Source organism: Sus scrofa, chromosome 10 (genome assembly GCF_000003025.6).
Source record: "Sus scrofa isolate TJ Tabasco breed Duroc chromosome 10, Sscrofa11.1, whole genome shotgun sequence".
NCBI classification, from domain to species: Eukaryota; Metazoa; Chordata; class Mammalia; order Artiodactyla; family Suidae; genus Sus; species Sus scrofa.
The window spans coordinates 65,160,480-65,184,032 of record NC_010452.4 but is presented as its reverse complement, the minus strand read 5'-3'; the positions used below and the strand labels follow the sequence as shown (position 1 = coordinate 65,184,032).

General features: G+C 45.8%; 1 protein-coding gene across 1 annotated transcript in view; it reads right to left on the bottom strand.

Moving 5' to 3' along the window:
* The window catches only part of GDI2 (GDP dissociation inhibitor 2), a 35,748-nt gene extending 12,415 nt beyond the window's left edge, over nucleotides 1–23,333 (bottom strand). The window contains 4 exon segments of the mRNA NM_001001643.1: nucleotides 4,824–4,958; nucleotides 7,667–7,766; nucleotides 9,459–9,566; nucleotides 23,094–23,333. Of these exon segments, the coding sequence (NP_001001643.1) occupies nucleotides 4,824–4,958; nucleotides 7,667–7,766; nucleotides 9,459–9,566; nucleotides 23,094–23,138 (388 nt within the window). The 5' untranslated portion in view covers nucleotides 23,139–23,333.

Sequence of the window (23,553 nt, the reverse complement as noted above, 5' to 3'; positions counted from 1 at the left end):
TGCACCTACTGCCTTTCTCCTGCTAACGAAGGCTCCAACAGGGAACGCATTTTGGTCCTCACGTTTTTCCTTCTGCCGAACCCTCTCTATCTCCAAAGCTAGAAGTAGGTAAGTTCTCAAAAAATATTCAATCCACATCTGATGACAGTGAATATAAAAGCAGCTGACTTACTCATATAAAGAAAATATTGGAGTTCCCGTCGTGGCTCAGTGGTTAACGAATCCGACTAGGAACCATGAGGTTGCAGGTTCGATCCCTGGCCTCGCTCAGTGGGTTAAGGATCCAGTGCTGCTGTGAGCCGTGGTGTAGGTTGCAGACGCAGCTTGGATCCCCTGCTGTGTCTCTGGTGTAGGCCGGCGGCTACAGCTCTGATTAGTCCCCTAGCCTGGGAACCTCCATATGCGCAGGAGTGGCCCTAGCAATGGCAAAAAAACAAAAAAAAAAAAAAAAAAGAAAGAAAAAGAAAATATTGAAATTATATGACAGAAGGACTAGAAAAAATATTTTCCACAATTAGTGTGTTAAGTGATATCTTCACTTCATTTCAAATGGTTTTACTTTCCTTCATTCACTTGCACACTGAGGTTCATTTACCAAAAAAGATACGTTATATCAAGACGTTTAAAACATAAAAAAGCTACATGGGAGTTCCATGGCGGCCTAGCGGCTTTAAGGATTTGGCGTTCTCACTGCTGTGGCTGGGGTTCAATCCCTGGCCCAGGACCATTTGCATGGCACAGGTAAGACCAAAAATCAGAAAAAAAAAAAACAAAAAACTGACAAAATCCAGAGCAGTTTCAATAAAAGAATAGGAAAAAAGCATTCTAATGAACAGGTATAATTTGACAACAGAATTTTTGAAATTTAAAAAAAAAAAAAAATCAGGGTAGAAGTAATATCATAAGAAAAGCAGTAAGGGCGTCCTGTCGTGGCACAGCAGTTAGCGAATCCGACTGGGAACCATGAGGTTGCGGGTTCGGTCCCTGCCCTTGCTCAGTGGGTTAAGGACCCGGCGTTGCCATGGGCTGTGGTGTAGGTGGCAGATGCAGCTCGGATCCCGAGTTGCTGTGGCTCTGGCGTAGGTCAGTGGCTACAGCTCCAATTCGACCCTAGCCTGGGAACCTCCATATGCCGTGGGAGCGGCCCTAGAAAAGGCAAAAAGACAAAAAAAAAAAAAAGAAAAAAGAAAAAGAAAAGCAGTAAGACAGAGGGCACAGAGTCCCCGTTGTGGCGCAGTGGAAACAAATCTGACTAGGAACCATGGGGTTACGGGTTCTATCCCTGGCCTTGCTCACTGGGTTAAGGATCCAACGTTGCCGTGAGCTGTGGTGTAGTCGCAGACACGGCTCGGATCTGGCATGGCTGTGGCGCAGGGCAGCAGCTACAGCTCCCATTCAACCCCTAGCCTGGGAACCTTCATATGACATGGGTGCGGCCCCCCAAAAAAGAAAGAAAAGCAGTAAGGCACAGAGCATGACACGTAATTCTGACGGTGGACCTAACCAGCCTCCGCCCAGTTCGCAGCCGGGCACCAGAGCGTGCACAAGGGCTCCTGGCCTCCACGAGGCTCTGCGATGGCAAAGGCCTCCTGCCAAACAGAGCTTCCTGGCAGTAAGAGTGAGAACACACAACACACAAGCTCAAGTTTCAGCCGAGGATACAAGACATTGCTGGGCACATTTCAAAGCTCTTCATGAAAATGTCTCAAACATTTCTAAACATAACATGTGTGTTCAACATCACTCTGAGGTCAAATATATTTCTCACTCATTTTACCAAAATAACATTTGACCAATGAATGAATAGTTATTGGAAATTTGAGGTTTTAGCTGGCATCACGAGCTACCAGAAAAAAAAATCAACAGTATAGAGTTCTCACTGTGGCTCAGCAGGTTAAGAACCCAACATAGTGTCTGTGAGGATGAAGATTCAATCCCGAGCCTTGTTCAGTGGGTTAAGGATCCGGTGTTGCCACAAGCATAGGTCACAGATGCAGCTTGGGTCTAGCATTGCTGTGGCTGAGCGTTGGCCCTCCGCTGCAGCTCTGATTCCACCCCTAGCCTGAGAACTTCCATATACCACAGGTGCAGTCCTAAAAAGAAAGGAAAAAAAAAAAAAAAAACCACACACAGCACCTTAAATAAGCAAATGCAAACTTAGGTTACGTTAACAGAAATACCTTGTCCTAGGAAAGCAGAAGTGCCAGTGACAACGAGTGGGCCCACAGCACCTGGAGCACTGCGTCTGGTACAGCTCTACTACACATGGGATGCACTGGGCAAGTCCCAAGAAAAGTGGCCAAGAGACCTAGACAGCATATTACCGAGAAACCACCACAGGAACTGGAAACGCGCAGCAGAAAGAACGAGAGAACGATAGTTGTTAAAATATCTGAGGAGTTACATTTTCTTCTTCTTTTTAGGGCTGCACCTGCTGCATTTGCAAGTTCCCAGGCTAAGGGCTGAATCAGAGCTGCAGCTGTGGCCTACGCCACAGCTCAGGGCAACACCAGATCCTTACCCACTGAGCGAGGCCAGGGACTGAACCACACCTTCACAGACATTCTGCTGGGCCCTTAACCCACTGAGCCACAAAGGAACTCCCGGAAAGCTGCATTTACACACTAGATAGTTCGGCAGTTAAAAGTGCAGAGTTCAGGAGTCCGACAAATTTGGCTTCCAACTAGTCGTGAGCTATGTTACTGTGGGCTCTTCTTTCACACTTGCATACCTCGGTTTTCCCACCTGTAGATACAGACAACAGCACCCATTCTCGGAAGGCTAGAGACGCTACACACACAGCTCGTGGGACATACATGCCTGCACATAATGTTCAAAAATGTCAGCTATCATTAAAACTGTAAAGCAAGTTGTTTTACTTACTTTCTCTTAAACTTGCACCTCCTCACTTTTCCTAGCCATTCACTCCTTCTGCCTAGAACTGTCCTGCCTGCCATTCTCACATCAAAATCCCATCCATTAACATAAAAAGCAGGTGCCATTAAGGCAGTGATGTGGTAAAACGTTGTAACACTGTAAAACAGGTAAATCCTACTGTATATAAATTAAACCCCAATGAATTTAACCTTAAAAATACATACAGTAACATATCTGCTTATTTTTGCAAAAGGAAACATGAGGATAAACCGGAAGTAAGTAAAAATGATCGCATGTTAAAGTGAAGAGAATGGAGAGGAAAAGAGTAAGAGCAACTCTCTCGACACATCTTTTGTTGTAACTGACGGTCAAGTAAATGTTTGAAAACATTGAGTCAAAACAGGCCTTCCCGTCATGGCTCAGCAGTTAACGAACCTGACTCATATCCATGAGGTTGTAGGTTCCATCCCTGTCCCTGCTCAGTGGGTTAAGGATCCGGTGTTGCTGTGAGCTGTGCTGTGGGTCGCAGATGTGGCTCGGATCCCGCGTGGCTGTGGCTGTGGTGTAGGCCGGCAGATGCAGCTCTGATTGGACCCCTAGCCTGGGAACCTCCATATGCCATGGGTGCGGCCCTAAAAAGACAAAAAAATGGGGGAAAAATAAAAAGTTAAGTCCTTCAATTTGTATTAACTGAAGGAGGTGGCTGAAGCTGTTATAAGTAAGAGCTCAGAGAATAAAAAGTTTTTAAAAAATACCAACTTTGCTTAAAAAAATTCTATTCAAACTCTTGAACTCTTATCTCTATGAAAACACATTATGTAAATTATCTGCACTGTCACTGGAATGACTTAAGTGGTGTCTAGCCACTGACTCCCATCCCGTCAGGAGGCAGACCGTCCCTCACAGGTCACTCCCCACCTGGCCACGATTCTGAGCGGCGTCTTTCCAGCTTTAGTGTCTCCAACATTTTACACCTCATGTTTTCTCCCCTAATAGCAAGAAGTAAATACGTGGAGTTCAAGGAAATGCCAAAATAACTCCAACTAGGAATTTAGGCCACAGACTTTCTGGAGGATTTACTGGCGCTTTGCTTACGCTCCCAAGGCCCAGCTTTCTCCCTCTCAACTCCGACGGCCCTTCTCAAACTCGGCTCCCGTTCGGCTGTACACACTCGCCCCTCCTCAAGCGGCTCTGCAACACACAGACCTCAAAGGACGAAAGGTCTTTTCTCAGGGCACCTGCTATTTCAAAGAACTCAGCATAGAAAATGTTAACCAGGCACCCCTGATGAGCCAGTGAAGGACACAATTTGAGGCCAAGAATAAAACCACTCCACACTCGCTAGGAATGCCCAGAAAGAGAAGCTGGAGAACAAACACCACCAGTCAGAGGGTGAGTTTCCCCAGAACCCCAGGCGGACGGGGCAGCGTCGGGGGGCAGCGTCGGAGGTCAGCGAACTGAGGGGCGAGGAGCCTGGGCTCTGGAGCCAGCACACCAGGGCTCGACGCCCTTCTGCCACTCACCACCTAGGTGACGGCAGGCCTGATGTCCTCACCTGCACAACAGAAACCCTACCGCACCAAGCAAGGGCTTCCCCAGCCAAGCAGGAGAGCACACGTGCAGTGTCTCCCCGAGCCGAGCTCACAGGAAACACTACAAGCAGCAGCGTCTCTTGGGAGCTGTTATGAAAAGAGAACCACGAGACCCAGCTATGCTCGGCTTCCCCAGCAACAGGCTCCAGAGGGGCACGGCCGAGCGTCCTGTCTGCTGACGCGCTCTCTCACCAGGCCTCGCCGGCGCCCGGCCCGGTGCAGACATGCGCCACGTCTCGGCTGGGACGGTCGCCGCCTGAGTGGGTGGATGGCTGACACAGGGGACTCTGAATTTTCTAAGACCCCTTCCCATTATAAAATGTGAGACTACTCTGAGAAACCCAAAGTGCTTACTCGACGCCAGGGCCTCTGCCTCAGTGGAAGGAACCTTGTAGATCTTCCCTCCCTTGTAGACGAAGCTCCCTTCGGTCACCTTGAAATCCAGGTAGCGAGTGACCTCGGTAAAAAGCAGCATCTTAACCAGCTGACCTGTAAGAGTCACATAATTCAAACGGTTACTTAAACCTACCACTTTCAAAAATGAGCACAAATAAAAGTCCATTTATAAGACGGACAGCTTTCCAGTTTCCCCTTAACCCTGTCCAGTAACTCCTCCCGAAGTCTCCAAAACCGTATTTTAAAGAGGACAATCAGAACGCATACCTACAGCCTAACACATTTAGACTTCTTTTAAAAAATGTTACGGGAGTTCCCTTCATGGCTCGGTGGTTAACGAACCCGGCTGGGATCCATGAAGATGCGGGTTCAATGCCTGGCCTTGCTCATCAGGTTAAGGATCCGGCGCTGCTCTCAACTGTGGTGAAGGTCGCAGACACAGCTCGGATCCCAAGTTGCTGTGGCTGTGGTATGGGCCAGCAGCTGTAGCTTCTATTTGACCCCTAGCCTGGGAACTTCCCTATGCTACAGGTGCAGCCCTAAAAAGAAAAAGAAAATTTTTTAAAGGAATGAACATTAATTCTCGATCAAGAAAAAGCTAGGATAAACAAAAGAAATTTTGATATACTAAAAATAGCAAACTTAACTTCTTTGAGAAACCAAATAAAATTATTTTAAAGCTCATTTGAAAAGATAAACGTATTGGGATACTCAAAAGTAAATTTTTTGAGAACAAGAAAGAGTAATGAGGAGTGTTATGCAGCCAGATGTTTCAGTATGCTGTATACAATTAATCCAGAAATCAGTGGAAACCAGAGACTCATGTCTAAGAATATACGATCAAAGTTCTCTAAGCAGAGGGGAAAAGAAACGGCACTGAGGGGTAACTGATGAACCGTTTTGAAAAAACACATTTCTGTCACTACTTCTCAAACAGGGTAAAAAATTTGTTCATATGGTAACATAGATGAACTTATTTATACACTGTGAAAAAAAATGAAACCATATTATTATTTACAGCAGCTATGAATACTTTTATAATGCTGAGGTGGAGAGAAAAGCATATCTTTCCAGATTAAACCAATAAAAGAAAGACAGATCAACCAATAACTAGATGAAAATGAAAAGCTTTTGTACAGGAGAAAATTACAAGTTATGTATATCGATAAGGCCAATCACAAATTGGGAAAGGTATTTTCACCATTAATAGTGTATTTCACAGCCTTGACAATGAGTTCTTTTACATCCATAAGGAATAACACAAAAACACAGAAAAACGTGCAAAGCACAAGGAAAGCCAATAAACTCTGGAAGGCATTTCAGCCTCTGGTAAGTAGATACATTTCAAAAATCCATCATTTTGCCCTTTAGTATGACAAAGTCACAAAAACGAAAACAAGCAGTATGAGGGCTTAGTAAAGGCTCTGGCGAAGAAGCGGGCTTGGTCTCCTGGTGAGTGCACAATCTGGCACTACAAAGGAAAAGCCTTAAAACATTGCCTTTACCCAAGCCACACTTTCAGGGGTGTACACTGAGGTCCCCCCATGCCCCCGCAATGTTCCCAAGGTAATACCACCTGACACCCTGTGAACAGGGAAGGGAAACCTCGCAGGTTACATAACAAATATTAACCATGATTCTAGATATTAAAATTTGGGCTATGAGAATTTTATTTCCTTCCTGCTTCTCTGTTTTTTAATTTTGATAAAATAGTTTTATTATTTATGTAATAAAATTTTGTTTACAATTTACCTCAAGAGAATTCAGTTACTTAATGTTAAATTTCAGAGAAAATTCAAAATTCACTGAAACAAATTATAGAACATAAAGTCAAAAAGAGGAGAGGTAGCACATACTTTATTTCATGGGACATAAATAGACTCATGCTTACAATTTAGTTTTTCAATGTTAGCGCAAAAAAAGATGCTAGAATCACAGCAATTTTAAAGATATTTAGTGGGAGTTCCTGTCATGGCGCAGCAGTTAACAAACCCGGCTAGGAACCATGAGGTTTCGGGTTTGATCCCTGGCCTTGCTCGGTGGGTTAAGGATCCAGCGCTGCTGTGGCTCTAGCGTAGGCCGGCGGCTACAGCTCCAATTAGGCCCCTAGCCTGGGAACCTCCATATGCCATGGGAAGCGGCCCTCGAAAAGGCAAAAAAAAAAATTTTTTAGGAGTTCCCGCCGTGGCGCAGTGGTTAACGAATCCGACTAGGAACCATGAGGTTGCGGGTTCGGTCCCTGCCCTTGCTCAGTGGGTTAACGATCCGGCGTTGCCGTGAGCTGTGGTGTAGGTTGCAGACGCGGCTTGGATCCTGCGCTGCTGTGGCTCTGGCGTAGGCCGGTGGCTACAGCTCCGATTCGACCCCTAGCCTGGGAACCTCCATATGCCGCGGGAGCGGCCCAAGAAATAGCAACAACAACAAGACAAAAAAAAAAAAAAAAAAAAAAAATTTTAAATAAAGATATTTAGCTCCTCGAATTAAAGATGAGAAGAAATTAATATGAAAAAGTAACTGGGAAAGCCTACAAACTCTAAAAGCATCCACATGGCTGTGTCTGAAGGCCCCATCATCCAACCCTGTTAACCAAGGTACCCAGAGGAAAGTCCGCGATGACCACTTGCAGTGGCCCTGCCGCCCCGGCTCCGCTCCTCGCTCGCCGACTCCAGCGGCCCGGCACTCACCACACCGTGCTACGCAATAAAGCCCACTGCCACAAACCCAGAATGCTCTGCCAACAGTTAGTTTCCGCTTTGGCCCTGGATCGCCGCCCGGCGTGAACCGACGTCGGAACTCTTTACCATTAGCCATGAGGAACTTGGGGATGAGGTCAACGTTCCAGTCTCTTCCTCTCCCCATTGAGGCTGGTGGGGCTCCAGGTATATTAAATCTTTTGTACAACTAAAACCAAAACAAAACACACGCAGAGTGACAAAACTTAATTTCATTACATAACTACTTCAGGACAACGTGATTCTGGTATAACTAAATACCACCACCAATACAAGTGCATGTCATTTTCAATCAGAGTATGCAGCAGTATTCCAATACATGTGTAAATTAAATACATTGCTAAACTTATGAATGTGAGGAGTTCCTGTCGTGGCTCAGTGGTTAACGAACCTTACTGTATCCATGAGGATGCAGGTTTGATCCCCGGCCTCGCTCAGTGGGTTAAGGATCCGGCGTGGCCATGAGCCGTGGTGTAGGTCTCAGATGTGGCTCAGATCCCGAGTTGCTATGGCTGTGGTGTAGGCCCGCAGCTGCAGCTCCGATTCAACACCTAGCCTGGGAACCTCCATATGTCACGAGTTCAGCCCTAAAAAAACAAAAAAAAAACAAAACTAAACTTATGAATGCTAAAATAAATATTGCAGAGGTGGTGTGCATTTGCTTTTAATTAACAAAAATACAAATCAAACTTTTTCTTTCTTTTCTTGGCCACACATGCAGCATACGGAAGTCCCTGGGCTAGGGGTAGAAGCTGGAGCTACCAGCCTATGCCACAGCCACAGCAACGCCAGATCTGAGCCACATCAGATCCTTAACACACTGAGCAAAGCCTGGGGTCAAACCAGCATCTTCAACCATGTCGGGACCTTAACCCACTGAGCCACAACAGGAACTCCCAAAACAGCTTTTTGGTGACGAAGTAGTTCTGCAGATACGTCCTCCCTCTACTATTTGAAAAAAATGACTTGCTCGCATTCACTCTTTTTAAAAAATAATTTTCATTGCTCTATGTTTTCACATGAGTTTGTATGTGCTTCCATGGAGTTTGCTCTTTTTCTTTCCTCTTTTTTTTTTTTTTGGCTGCTCCTGAGGCACATGGAAGTTCCCAGGCCAGGAATCGAACCCATACCACAGCAGCAACCTGAGCCACCGCAGTGACTATGCTGGGTCTTTGACCCACTGTGCCATAAGGGAACTCCTCTATTACTTTCAGTGGTTCAAAACCAACAACACGAACAGACGTGAAGTAAAAAAAATTCCACTGGTATTACTATTCCGACTTTCCTATATGATTGAATATAAGGAAAAAAAGCTTTTTGATATAAACACCTGGGTTCGCAGCCCACCTCTGTGACCTTAATCACATGAAAAATGGGGATAAAATCTCCCTGAGCGACTGAGAAGACAAGTAAGCCATGTGGGAAGCAGTGGCACTGTGCCTGGCATACGCTAGGTCTGCATCAAAGGGCACCCTCCAGGAGCTCCCACTGTGGCACGGTAGGCGGTTCCATCCCCAGCCTGGCCTGGTGCGGTAGGTCAAGGATCCAGCGTTGCTGCAGCTATGCCATAGGTCACAGGATGCGATCCCTGGCCCAGGAACTTCCAAAGGCCGAGGATACAAGCAAAAAAGAAAAAGAGCAAAAAAGGCACCTCCATGTACCTTGCACTCTGTTAACTTCACAAGAGAACAGGTGAGCGCTCCAGATGCAACAAAGGCCACAATTTAAACTTCTACACGCTCCTAACTAGGAGCTCCTTGACATTATGACACTGTAGACCAACTAGTTAATCAAACACAATTAACACTCACAAGTCAAAAGTGAAAACACAAGAGGCACAGGAATGTACGCTAATACTCACGTCTTCCAGGGGTGTAATCGAGGCACTTTCTCCTCCGTAATAGGGGTTTCTATCCATGTGAAGAACCTTCTTCCCATTCACTGACATAATACCCGACAGAATGCATTCCTACAGGGAAGAAAGCACAAGTCACTTCAAAGGAAGCAAACTGCTACCGCGTGTTTCTGACAGACACTTAATTTTTAAAAAAGCCTGTCATTAAACATCCTTTTAGTAATTAGTGCTCATGTATACGCAACATATGACATAATGTTAAGGAAAAAGCTCTAAAGCAACCAGGGTTCAAAGTGTGGTCTGTGGACCTCTCTGGGTCCCAAGGTTAAACTATTTTCATGATGACAGTAAGATACTATTTACTTTTTATAGTTCCCGTCGTGGCTCAGTGGTTAACGAATCCGACTAGGAACCATGAGGTTGCAGGTTCGATCCCTGGCCTTGCTCAGCGGGTTAACGATCCGGCGTTGCCATGAGCTGTGGTGTAGGATGCAGACTCGGCTCGGATCCCACATTGCTGTGGCTCTGGCATAGGCCGGTGGCTACAGCTCCAAAGACCCCTAGCCTGGGAACCTCCATAATACGCCGTGGGTGCCACCCAAGAAATGGCAAAAAGACAAAAAAAGATATTATTTACTTTTTTCCCCATGTTACATCTGCACTGATGGTGCAAGATCAATGGTGGATAAAACCAAATTTAAGGCAGTGGCTCTAACTGCACTAGTCCTTATATTCTTCACAAGGCACTCACAGTTTTAAAAGCAAGGTCAGTTCACTTAAGACTGTCCATGATGAAGCATTAAAAATCACCTTTGTTAAACATACCCCCTTAAAACCATCTTTTACATATCCTGTGCAGCAAAATGGCAAGTACACGTCAAGCAGCTCTGGCTCAAGGAAAGCCTTTGCGTGACGGATTTGTAAGTTAAACCAGCTACTTTTTTCATGGATCATTTTTACTTGAAAAACCAACTGACCAATAAACTATGATTACACAGACTTAGCTATTTGGCAGACATAGTCTCAGAAATGAACTTATAGAAAAATAACTGACACTATTTGTGCCAAAAACAAAAAAAGTGAAAATTTTGAATGAAAATCTGAATTTTGGGAAACTTGTAACCACCAAGGGCATGTCGGAGCCCCAACAGTTAAAGCACTTTTCAGATAACATCAGATATTAACAAACACGAGTTTCTGCTATCAGGTAATGACATGTGTCAACAATTTAGACCACCTTCGTTACTCAGTAATCCAGCACTTGCCAAGCGACCACTGAATGATGTTACAAAGTCATGCAGAAGGTTACAAGAGGAATTCAAAGTGCAAGCCGGATTAGTGGATTTTAACATAACAGAATATGAAATGTTCACTGATATAGTTTCAGATTTCTTCCTTTTTTTTTTTTTGCTTTTTAGGGCCGCACCCATGGCATATGGAGGTTCCCAGACTTGGGGTCGAATCAGAGCTTAGCTGCCAGCCTCTACCACAACCACAGAGGATCCGAGCTGCAGCTCACAGCAACGCCAGATCCTTAACCCATTGAGCAAGGCCAGGGAACGAACCTGCATCCTCATGGATGCTAGTCAGCTTCGTTAACCGCTGATCCACATGGGAACTCCTCCTTTTTCAATTAATTAAAAAAAAAAAACCCTGCCACTTGTGTTCAAGGGATATCCACAACAATGTGAGAGGCCATTAAAATATTCCTTTTTCTAACTACACATCTGTATAAAGCCTGATTTTCTTCATATATTTCACCCAAGAAAAAAAATCACAAAAGACTGAACACCAAAGCAGGTAAGAATCCAACTATATTTTAAACCAGATATTAAAGAGATGTGCAGAAAACTTAAAACAATGATACTCTTCTCAAATTCTTTTGTTTTGGAAAACATAGCTATATCTCAAAAAATTATCATTCATGTTAACATGTAATAGGTTTATCTTTGTTATCAAGTGAATTAATAAAAAATATTTTTAAAAATTTCTCAGCGTTGATTTCTAACAGAATGAATATTGACAGATACCCTTATCAACAAAAGCTCCTCAGGGTCCTCGATTTTTTTCTGTGTATCTTTTCAGGGCTGCACCCATAGCATATGGAGTTTCCCCAGGTGAGGAGTCGAGTCAGAGCTGCAGCTGCCAGCCTAGACCCGATCCAAGCCACAGCAAGACCCGATCCAAGCCGTGTCTGCGACCTACACCTTAGCTCACGGCAACGCTGGATCCTTAACCCACTGAGCCAGGCCAGGGATCAAACCCGCATCCTCAGGGATACTAGTTGGATTTGTTACTGCTGAGCCACAAAGGGAACTCCCAGGGTCCTTGATTTTTAAAAGTATAAACAGATCCCAAGACCAAGGGTCTGAGAACTAGAGCCTTAAAGCATCCAGTATAACCGTTGCTAAACTGACAATCAACAGAGAAGGATAAACGACCACTCTCAGGAAAAAAGTAACTAAGCATGGATATACCAAGACATATAAATTATGACTGGGGGTGGGGGAGACAAGAAAGAATCCAATCAATGGATTAATGGGAAGAAATACAGAGCTAGGAGTTCCCGGTGTGGCTCAGTGGTTAACGAATTTGACTATGATTAAGGGTTAAGGATCAATGGGTTAAGGATCCCGACGTTGCTGTGAGCTGTGGTGTAGGTTGCAGACGTGGCTCAGATCCCGTGTTGCTGTGGCTCTGGCGTAGGCCGGCGGCTACAGCTCTGATTAGACTCCTAGCCTGGGAACCCCCATATGCCACGGAAGCTGCCCAAGAAATGGCAAAGAGACCAAAAAAAAAAAAAAAAAAAGAAACGAAACACAGAGCTGGGATATACAGTCACTGAAAACTGTTACACCAGGTGTTCCCACTGTGGTACAATGGGATGGGCAGTGTCTCTGGAGCACTCAGACACAGGTTCAATCCCCAGCCTGGCACAGTGGGCTAAGGATCCAGGATTGTCCCAGCAAATGTGGCCTGGACTGGATCCCCGGCCTGGGAACTCCATAGCCAAGGGGGTGGGCAAAAAAAAGAAAAGCAGGAGTTCGAGTCATGGTTCAGCAGGCATCCGTGAGGACGCAGATTCGATCCCCAGCCTCATTCAGTGGGTTAAGGATCCGGCATTGCCGTGAGCTGTGGTGTAGGTGGCAGATGTGGCTCGGATTTGGTGTGGCTGTAGTGTAGGCCAGCAGCTATTGCTCCAATTTGACCCCTAGTCTGGGAGCCTCCACATGCCATGGGTGCAGCCTTAAAAAGACAAAAAAATAAAAATAAAATAAAACCCCGATTACACCAGAATTCAGGTAGTAAGAGCTTGATTTTTTAAGGCAAAGGAAGTTCCTCAAATCTTTATAAATCCAACTATCCAACTGCTTCTCAAATTTATCCAGAAAACAGAGGATCTCATCCCCTTAGAAGCCTGACTCTAAAACCTTTATTTTCAAAAATTCACACATACTACTTTACTTATTTCCTCCATAATCTATTCATTTTCATATTTTTTAGATGTTTTAGTTACTACGAGGATGTTTTAGTTCCTATGGCCTAGCAGTTAAAGATTCAGCATTGGGAGTTCCCACTGTGGCTCAGCATGTTAAGAACCCAACTAGTATCCACAAGGATGCGGGGTCCACCCCTGGTCTCACGCAGTGGGTTTAGGATCTGGCACTGCCGTGAGCTGTGGTGTAGGTTGAAGATGCAGCTCAGAATCTGGCGTTGCTGCAGCTGTGGTGTAGGCCAGCAGCTGGACCTCCCATTTGACCTCTAGCCTGGGAACTTCCATATGCTGTGGATGTGGCCTTAAAAAGCAAAAATAAAATAAAGACTCAGGGTTGTCACTGCTGTAGCACGGGTTTGATCCCTGACCTGGGAAGTTGTGCATGCTCGACCAGAAAAATAAGTTATTATCAGGTTCAGATTTTATTCTAGGAGGATGTATCATTTCCTATCAAGAAACAAAACAGAGTTCCCATTGTGGTGCAGTAGAAACGAATACGACTAATATCCATGAGGATGCGAGTTCGATCCCTGACCTCCCTCCGTGGGTTAAGGATCCGGTGTTGCCGTGAGCTGTGGTGTAGGTTGCACATGCAGCTCGGATCCTCAGTTGCTGTGGTGTAGTCCGGCAGCTACAGCTCCACTTTGACCCCTAGCCTGGGAATTTCCATATACTGCAGGTGCAGCCCCCAAAAGCAAACAAACAAACAAACAAAAAAAAAACCTATGAACACTCCAGAAGGCCTCCTACAGCCATAACACTCCCTAGCCCCAGCCATGCTCATGACTTTTAAGAGCAAAGATGTGTTCTGTTTTGAAATCTGAATAAATGGAACCTTACAGCCTATTTTTCTGTATACACCTTTTAGTCAACATTTCTGTTTACAGACACATCTGTGTTTTGTTTGTAGTTGAAATTTACTCATTGCTTTAGAGCAGGAGTTCCTCCAAGTACAGGAGTCGAATCTAGCCTGCAGGCCACATTTGCAAATAAAGTTTTACTGGTAAACATCCATGCTCTTTCATTTACACATTGGCTGTTTTCAAAGAACCACAGCAGAACTAGAGCTGTGACAAATACCCTATGGCCAAAAACCCTACAAATTGGCCATCTAGATTCTAACAGGTTTACCTAACCTACCAGCACTGGATCTCAGAGTGCTTCCTGATTTCATATCACCTATGAACTTCTTAGTAATATAAATTCCAGATCCCGAAACTTCCCTTTATATCCCCATCACCTGGACGGCTTGTTCAGCCAGCAGGGCCTCATCACCAGAGCTTCTGAGGCAGCAGGTGTGTGGTGGAGCCTGAGAATTTGCATTTCTCACCACTTCCCAGGTGATGCGAATGCTACTGATCCAGGACCACTTTCAAGAACCACTAGCAAAGCAGAGCTGCTCAAACTTTATTAAATACCTGGGATTCATGTTAAACTGTAGATTGTGATTCAGTGCATCTGGGGTGAGGCCTAACTCTCTGTAGGTTCTCAGGTGTTGCAGAGGAGCTGACCCATGGACCACATCTAGGGCAACAAAGCCACAGAGGGGCCTGCTGAAGGAACACGCCACCAGCTTACACCACAACTTACTTATCCATTCCACTACGGACACCATGGGACAGTCTCCAGGTTTTGGCTATTACAAACAAGGCTCTATAAATGTTCTCAGCGAGTCTTTTATGTAGGCACTTGCTGGATATCTATCAAGGAGAGTACAAGCATGTTCAACCTCAGCAGATACTATCAAACAGCTTAAAAAAAAAACTGTTGTACTAATTTATACTTTTGTCAGCAATTCCCTATTGTTTCAAATCCTTGCCCAATACTTGTGTTCCTGAACTTTTTAGTCATTCTAGTTAGGATGTGTTTTAATTCGAATTTCCTGACAACTAATGAGGCTGACCACTTTAGTTTACTGATAATTACAGTATCTTCTTTTGATAAGTGCTTTCCTATTATTTGCCCCCCTTCCCTTTTGGCTGTGCCTATGGCAAGGAAAAATTCCCAAGCCAGGGAGCAAACCCACACCACAGCAGTGACAATGCCAGATCCTTAACCCAGTAGGCCACCAGGGGCCACCTATTTGCCCATTTTAGAAGTGGGCTATCTTTTTCTGACTGCTATATAAAAATTCCATATATATATACATATATATATATATACACACTGAATACATAAAAGTCCTTTATTGCTTATATGTGTTGCAAACATCTTCCATTCCATGCCTTGCCTTTTTTTCTTTTTTTTCTGTCTTTTTGCCTTTTCTAGGGCCGCTCCCGCAGCATATGGAGGGTCCCAGGATAGGGATCCAATCAGATCTGTAGCCACCGGCCTACGACAGAGCCACAGCAAGGCGGGATCCAAGCCGCATCTGCAACCTACACCACAGCTCACGGCAACACCGGATCCCCAACCCACTGAGCAAGGCCAGGGACTGAACCCGAAACCTCATGGTTCCTAGTTGGATTCGCTAACCACTGGGCCACGACGGGAACTCCATGCCTTGGCTTTTAAATAAGGAGGTCTTCATAAATAGAACTGAGGTATTTTTAACTATAAAAATCAACTCTATTATCAAAAGCATATCATTTGTTTAAAAAAAAACTCAAGAAGCACTAACATATATAGTTCAATATATTATATGAAAGAAGAAGAATATTTACAATCTCAAAACTAGATGATGACATAAACAGAGGAAGACCAAACAGTCACATTTCCAGCCAACAAGAGCAGACTTCAGGGTTCAACTTTCGGAAGCAAAATCACAGCACCTCTGAGCATTGCACAGCTTCTATTTATAACGTTCACTGTGAGTATGACCCGCTCACTGGACCACAGCTCTAAAGCAAGCACTGAAGGCTGAGGCTATTACAATAAAGGACCCAATTATACAGGGATTCAGCAGAGTCCAAAGAGCTGATTCTAACCACCTTTAAAGGCATTACTCTGAGCAAATATGACAAAAGCTAATTAAAAATCTGCAGGTTGGGTTCACTGATTCTTCTAAATCCATGTATAAAAGATTGCTTTTACATTACCAAGAGAATAAAGTTCATAGCAGCACAAATCAAATAGTTTAAACTGCACTTCATGAGTTTTCAAGGTGGCCCAGGGGTTAAAGGATCCAGTGTTGTCACTATTGCAGCATGGGTTAGATCCCTGGCCCAGGAACTTTCTCACGCCACTAATGCAGCCAAAAAAATTTTTTTTTACTTCACAACATGAGATAAGTTCCATCAGTGAACTAATGACTTTATCAACTACACCTGCGTACAGGATGTACATTAATGACTCTAAAACTTTAATATTTTCCCTAATTAACAACTCAAAACTGAAATCTACTACTACGGTCTGATGAATACAGAATAACAAGCCAAGCACATCCAAGTCAGAGAAAATACTCTAAACGAATTCCCTTTTTTCACATGAAAGAGCCTGGGCCATCCATCATATGCCAAGAACACTGGGAGTTCCCATTTTGGTGCAGTGGAAACGAATCCGACTAGCATCCATGAAGACGTGGTTTCAATCCCTGGCCTCGAGCAGTGGGTTAAGGATCCAATGCTGCCGTAAGCTGGCATGTAGGTCACAGATGTGGCTTGGATCCCAAGTTGCTGTGGCTGTTTCGTAGGCTGGCAGCTACAGCTCCAATTCAATCCCTAGTCTGGGAACTTCCACATGCCAAGGGTATAGCCCTAAAAAGAAAAAGCAAAAGAAAAAAAAAAAATTAATAACTTTGGAGTTCCCATTGTGACTCAGAGGGTTACAAACCCGACTAGTAACCATAAGGATGAAGGTTTGATCCCTGGCCTCACTCAGTGGATTAAGGATCTGGCATTGCCATGATCTGTGGTGTAGGCTGGCAGCTGCAGCTCCAATTTGACCCCTAGCCTGGGAACTCCCATATGCCACCAGGTGTGGCCCTAAAAAGCAAAAAAATAATAAAAACTAATGACTTTTACCGGAAACTTTTGTATGAATGAATCCTTACCAACATATTGGTTTTAAATCTAACAGATAAGCATGCTCTTCGCATTTAGTTTCACCCACAACTGACCTGAGCAGGATAAGAACGTAGACTGACATCCAAAATAACTAAAACTAGGAGTTCCCGTCGTGGCACAGAGGAAAGGAATCCAACTAGGAACCAGTGCCGGTTTGATCCCTGGCCTCGCTCAGTGGGTTGGGGGGATCTGGTGCTGCCGTGAGCTATGGTGTAGGTCGCAGACTCGGCTCGGATCTGGCGTTGCTGTGGCTGTGGTGCAGGCCGGCAGCCACAGCTCTAATTAGATCCCTAACCTGGGAACCTGCATATGCCACAGGTGCAGCCCTAAAAAGACAAAAAGGACAAAAAAAAACACACTAAAACTAGAGAATTCCCATTGTGGCTCAGCAGTAATAAACCCAACTAGTATCCACAAGGGATGCAGGTTCAATCCCTGGCCTTGCTCAGTGGGTTAAGGATCCAGCATTGTCAGGAGCTGTGGCATAGGTTGCAGACACAGCCTGGATCCGGCGTTGCTGTGGCTGTGGTGTAGGCCAGCAACTGCAGCTCCGATTTGATCCCTAGCCTGGGAAGCTCCATATGCCGCAGATGCGGCCCTAAAAAGACAAAAGACAAAAAAAAAAGAAAAAAAAGAATAAGTGTTTTTTTAAATGTCTCTGCTCCTCTAATCCATCTCATTAAAAGCTGTCAAAAGATAACTTTTCCTGGAGTTCCCGTCATGGCGCAGTGGAAACAAAGCCAACTAGGAACCACAAGGTTTCAGGTTCAACCCCTGGCCTCACTCAGTGGGTTAAGAATCCGGCGTTGTTGTGAGGTGTGGTGTAAGTCGCAGACACGGCTAGGATCTGGTGTGGCTGTGGTGTAGGCCGGCAGCAGCTTCAATATGACCCCTAGCCTGGGAACCTCCACATGCCTCAGGTGCATGCCTTAAAAAGCAAAAAAAAAGATAACTTTTCTTGAAATTACACTAACTATATCTTTCCTGCTCAAAATGCCCTCTCATTGCCTAGAAGATAAAATTCAAATTTCTAACAGTATCTTTTTTTGTTTTTTGCTTTTTTAGGGCCACTCCCCCGGCATATGGAAGTTCTCAGGCTAGGGGTAGAATTGGAGCTGCAGCCACCGGCCTACACCACAGGTCATGGCAACGCCGGATCCTTAACCCATTGAGCAAGGCCAGGGATCGAACCTGCATCCTCATGGATAGTGATCGGGTTCGTTTCCGCTGAGCCACAACAGGAACTCCCTTAGCTTAGTATCTTACACATTCTAGGTGACCCTCTTTCCACTACACCAAACCTTCTGTTTCAGGCAATATAAACTCCCTCTTCATACATCTGGGCAGACAGAGAGATGAACAGACAGACTCTGACATACTGCTCTCTCTGCCTAGAACATCATTCCTCCTCATGTTCGGTATTTACCGATATTTTTTAAAAGTCTGTTTCCAGTTGTGAGACATAACGGACAGACGCACTGTGAAGACTCAGGGTGTAGGGCATAACCGTCTGACCTACGTTCATCACAGCATGGACCTCGGGAGGTCCGGTGACCACCCATCCTCTCATATGGGTACAAAAACTCAAGAAGCAGAGGAGGTCCCTGGTGGTGCCACATGTTAGGGACCCAGGGTTGTCACTGCTGTGGCTAGGGTTCGCTCTCTGGCCCAGGAACTTCAGCCGCATGCCCCAGGTGTGGCAAAGAAGAAAAGGAAAGGAGTTCCCGTCGAGGCGCAGCGGAAACAAATCCGACCAGGAACCATGAGGTTGCGGGTTCGATCCCCTGCCTCGCTCAGTGGGTTAAGGATCCAGCGTTGCCATGAGCTGTGGTGTAGGTCGTAGACATGGCTCAGATCCCGAGCTGCTGTGGCTGTGGTGTAGGGAACCTCCACATGCCACCGGTGCGGCCCTAAAAAGACAAAAGACAAAAAAAACCCTCTTCCACTCGTGACGTAGAGCCGTGTTAGTTATCTCTATCATGTATGTCGTCTCCCTAGCACTTACCTGTCTTGGAAGGGCAAGTCTGTACCTTGTCATTACCTTCCTCTAACTCCCCTCCCCTTGCCCTTATTTTCAGTATTTTTAAAAGGCAGCTTAAGTACCTCCTTCTTCATGAAGGTTTTCCCGATTCCGCTGAGTTCCCACACGTGCATCTCTCTTCCTGCCCTCACAGTTCTTTCTCAGATGAACTGGTGTTCTAGTTACCCCCCCACCCCACCCCCGACGAAGCCACTCACAGGCAGGTGCGTTCGCCTTTTTAATTGCCCATAATCGCGCACAACCCTCACAGGTAACTGGAACCGAGCCATTCCTCCAGTTAAGTCTTTAATCAGGTACCAGGAGGGGAGAGATAAAGGTAATTACAGACGATCTTTTACGTGAGCCAAACATTTACCTCGTGGCCTTTCAAACCAAATGTCTCACACTACCCCTAAATGCTGAAATATGTCTAATTCGACTTCTATTCTACTGGACCAGTAGGCTTAAGGCCGACGTAAAACACAAACCGCCTACGTGGTAGTTATACCTCGCAAAAAATAAGACGTGTGCACATACAGGTCCTATCATTGTTACTGCAGAGGACACAAAGTCCTTTGCCCACAGAACCCTAACGCAATGGCAAGGATTTTCAAGGAGCAAATATAAAAGGCAATTTATGATTTTTCCTTTTTTCTTTTTCTTTTTTTTCTCTTTTTTTGGGTCGCACCTGGGCAGCACATGGACGTTCTCGGGCTACGGGTCAAACTGGAGCTGCAGCTGCCAGGCTACACCACAGCAACGCCAGACACGAGCTGCATCTGTGACTTAACACGCAGCTTTCGGCAATGCTGGACCCTTACTTAACCCACTGATCGAGGCTAGGATCTAACCCAAATCCTCATGGATACTAGTCAGATTCTTAACCGGCTGAGCCACCATAGGAACACCTGAGATTTTCAAATCAGTACAAAAACTCCTCTTTGAAATCACAAAATCTCAACAGAGGAAGGAGGAAAAGTCTGCCTGGGATATCAAACAATGTTTTAACCTCATAACGCTGAGACTAATCCAGCTAGTATCACTCAAGTGTCCTTTTCTATTCGTGACTCCTTACGAGGGTTCCATGTAGACCAAAACCAAACCACGACACCCCCGGAAGCACAAACAGCTGTGGACCTAGCCACCCTTATTTTACACACTGTTTTTAAGAAGACTCAAGACTTTCTTGCCAAGCCCAAAGTCAATCAGAAATAGCAAATTAAGTGGTCAAGAGCTGTCAACAGTTCCCTGCAAAGTAAGCAAAGAGGAAGAAAACGACCAGACTGCAGACTCCCAAAGCAGAGCAGTCGAGGACTTAGAGCAAGGAGGCCAAAGTTCTTAGGAGCAAGCGCACTAGGTTCCAATGGCTCCATTATGTTAAAGCATAACTCAGTAATTAACCACCCTGAGGTGAAATTTCAGTAACCAAGTGCATTAATTATGTTCTGCAGTTTGTTAAATAAGCTGTGATATTATTCAGTAAGGCCTTTATCTAAAAGTTAGGGTTCTTTAGAGGGATAACCCTCAACTCCTTAGAAAACTCAATTATACGGAATAGTCCACCTCTCCCAGGCAGAATGAAGATTTTTATTCTAGTTTATACCAAATCTCTTTGCGTCTTCTTTACTAGCGTTTCTATCAATACGTGTGGACTAATCTGACCCTATTTTAGACCTAACGGTTGATACAAAACAATGGCAAATACTCAACACAGAGAAATTCCAACACCTCCTTACACTTTATTTTAAAAGGGTCACATTAATTGCTCTGAAAGTACTTGGCACATGGGATCATGGACTATTTAGTACCCGTAACTGATATCACATGCACTATTTAGAAACCAAAAATTAAGCAAAATAGGAAGTTCCTGTGTGGTGCAGTGAGTTAAGGATCCAGGGGTGCCACAGGTGTGGCACAGGTTGTAACTGTGGTGCTGGTTTGATCCCTGGCCGGGGACCTTCCCCATGCATGGAGTACAGCCAAAGAAAAAAAAGAAAAAGAAAAAAAATTAAGTTAAATGGTACGTTTACTCTAAACACTCCAAAATAATTCTAACTTGAGGCTTTTTTACTCTGGTGGTCTCTTCATGTAAGTAACCAAAGTCCCTGTTATCACTAAAAGTAAGGGTATAAGACATCATCAAAATCATCCCACCGCCACTACTCTTATCAATGATGATAGTGTGACTGCTCTGAATCGACATAATTCTCAAAAGACACCTCAAAAATACAATCTAGGAAGGCTCACAGGGATTAAATTTATCACCACTATAAAACGACAGCAGAAATTGGTCTGATTTCCAGTTAAGTACACATCTACAATTCTTCAAAAAGGTCATAATTAATCCAAGTGAAAATTTAAAGTGCAGTATCTTTTTTTGGTAAAGTGCATTATTTGAATTTGGTTATTATGCAATAAGACATGCCATCTTTGATACAAAGTGATGCTTCTGAACTAGGCATGTAGAAACCTGCAGGATGATGGATTTGCACTCATTTGTGCATGCTTAACTGACCTAATGGAGAGCAAATCTGAAAGACCAGCATTAACTGTAGAAAAACAGTGGAACTGGCTCTTACAATTCGCTTGCAGCAACAGTGCCCATTTCAATGGGCAAAATCCACCACAAAATACTAAGCTCAGCTCAGAATCCCGATTAAGCACTTCTGGCGGAGGGGACGGGACACCTTTCTTTCATTTAGGCATCCAACAGTCTTTTAACTCATTACCAAAATAGAAATTCAGCCCAATACCTTGCATTCAGAATCACTAAACAGCTTTCTAGGTAAGCCAGCTCACCTTCTTGGTACTGATTCCTAACCAATCGCTTGTCTTTTTCTGGACTAGTCAAACATAATCAAGTATGCATTACGAGCATGCTCATCATGAGCATTATCCAACCATCGCCATAAATCACCATAAATAGAAAAAGGACAGGTCACAAAAGTGCCATTCTGGTTTCTAACAATCTTTTCCTTAAAATCTAGCCAAATGCAAGTTCGAAGGTTTTCTCTTATCCAAAGAAATCTAAAGTTACTTTGGAGTGTTACCTGAAAAAAATATTAATTTGATCTTGAGCGATTACAACTCATTTCCACAAATTTGGTCATGGTATATGTGAAATGACTCAGGACTTTGAGATCAGATTACACAGGATACACAAGCTCAAAATCAGTGCCTGTCTTAAAACGAAGCAGCTCAGAGTCAAAACTTCAAATTTCAAAAAAACGTTTGATAACGGAAATGGCCTGCTCTTTAAATGGAACTCTTCTGCAGGACGGTCTTCATTTTCTGTAAAAGAAGAACACCTGCCTGCATTCTCTGCAGGGTGTTACCTCAAGTTCTCTACGCAGACAGATGGCTGGGAAAAGGAATTTACCCTGGTAGGAGGCGCACCGTGGAGTAGTGGAGAACTTGGCCTCCAGAAACCCAACCCCAATCCCTTCTCAGGGGAAAGGGTCCAGAAGAGACCGCGGAGGCAGAGACAGACCAAACAAAAGGAAAGGTGGCCAACGTCAGGGGCGACAGCATTAGACACCTGTGGGGAAAACCCCCTTCCTATGCTACAGATGCTCAAGGGCGCGGGGACGGTGGTCGAAGGGAAGGGAGTGGGGAGGAGCATGAGAAGACGATTTTCTCCAAAGTCTAAGTTCACCGAACGTAACTACCTGCCAACAGTGATTACTTAATGACCTGTCCCCAAGGCTGACTCGTAGCAGGGGCTGAAGCCAAGTAGGAAACGCCGCTGTGATTGGCCCCCACCCTCCCCCACCCCGCGGCGGCTTTTCCGCTCCCGAGTCGGAGGCCACCCCCCAGCCGGGAGGCGCAGCAACTCCCCGGCCCGGCCTGGTCTCTCCCGTGGCGCCGCCGACTCGCACTCCCCACCTCCTCTCCCTCGGCCGCCACGACCCAGCCAGGCACCTGCCGGACCCGCTTCCACCTCCGGGCGTCTCCTCCCCGCCGGACGCGCCGCTCGCCCGTGCGGCCGCAGGCCGGGCCCCCGGGAGACTCTGGGAGAGGCCCCTGCAAGGCCGGCGCGGCCCGCGGGGGCGGCGCAGGGCGAGCGGCCGCCCCTCCCGCCTGGCCCCGGCCCGGCCCCCCGCCCGCCCGCCGGGCCTCACCGTCAGGCCGGTGCCCAGCACGATCACGTCGTACTCCTCATTCATGGCGGGGCCGGGGCGGACGGAAGCCCAGAGAAAGCCGAAGGCGCAGCCCGCTAGGGTCGGGGGCTAGGCGGCCACCCTGAGGAGGCAGGGGAGCACGCAGGCCGGCCCGGGCCCGAGGGGAAAGGGAAGCGGGAGCACAGGGAACACGGAGCTGGCGAGGACGGAGCCGGCCGCCACCTCAGACGGGAAGAGAAGAGCGGGGCGGGGGAGGGAGGGAGGACGGGGAGGGGAAGGAGAGGCAGGCGGCAACCGCGGCCTCCGCAGCCGGGGCGGGGCTTAGAGGAGGCCGTCGATCACGCCTTTCCCGCTGGCTCATTGGCTACGTTCCCATCGCCCGACCAACCCCCTGCCTGTCCCACGTCTCGCGAGAAGAGGGCGGGCGGTCCCCCTCGTGGCTTCCGGTTCTTTCCCCCCC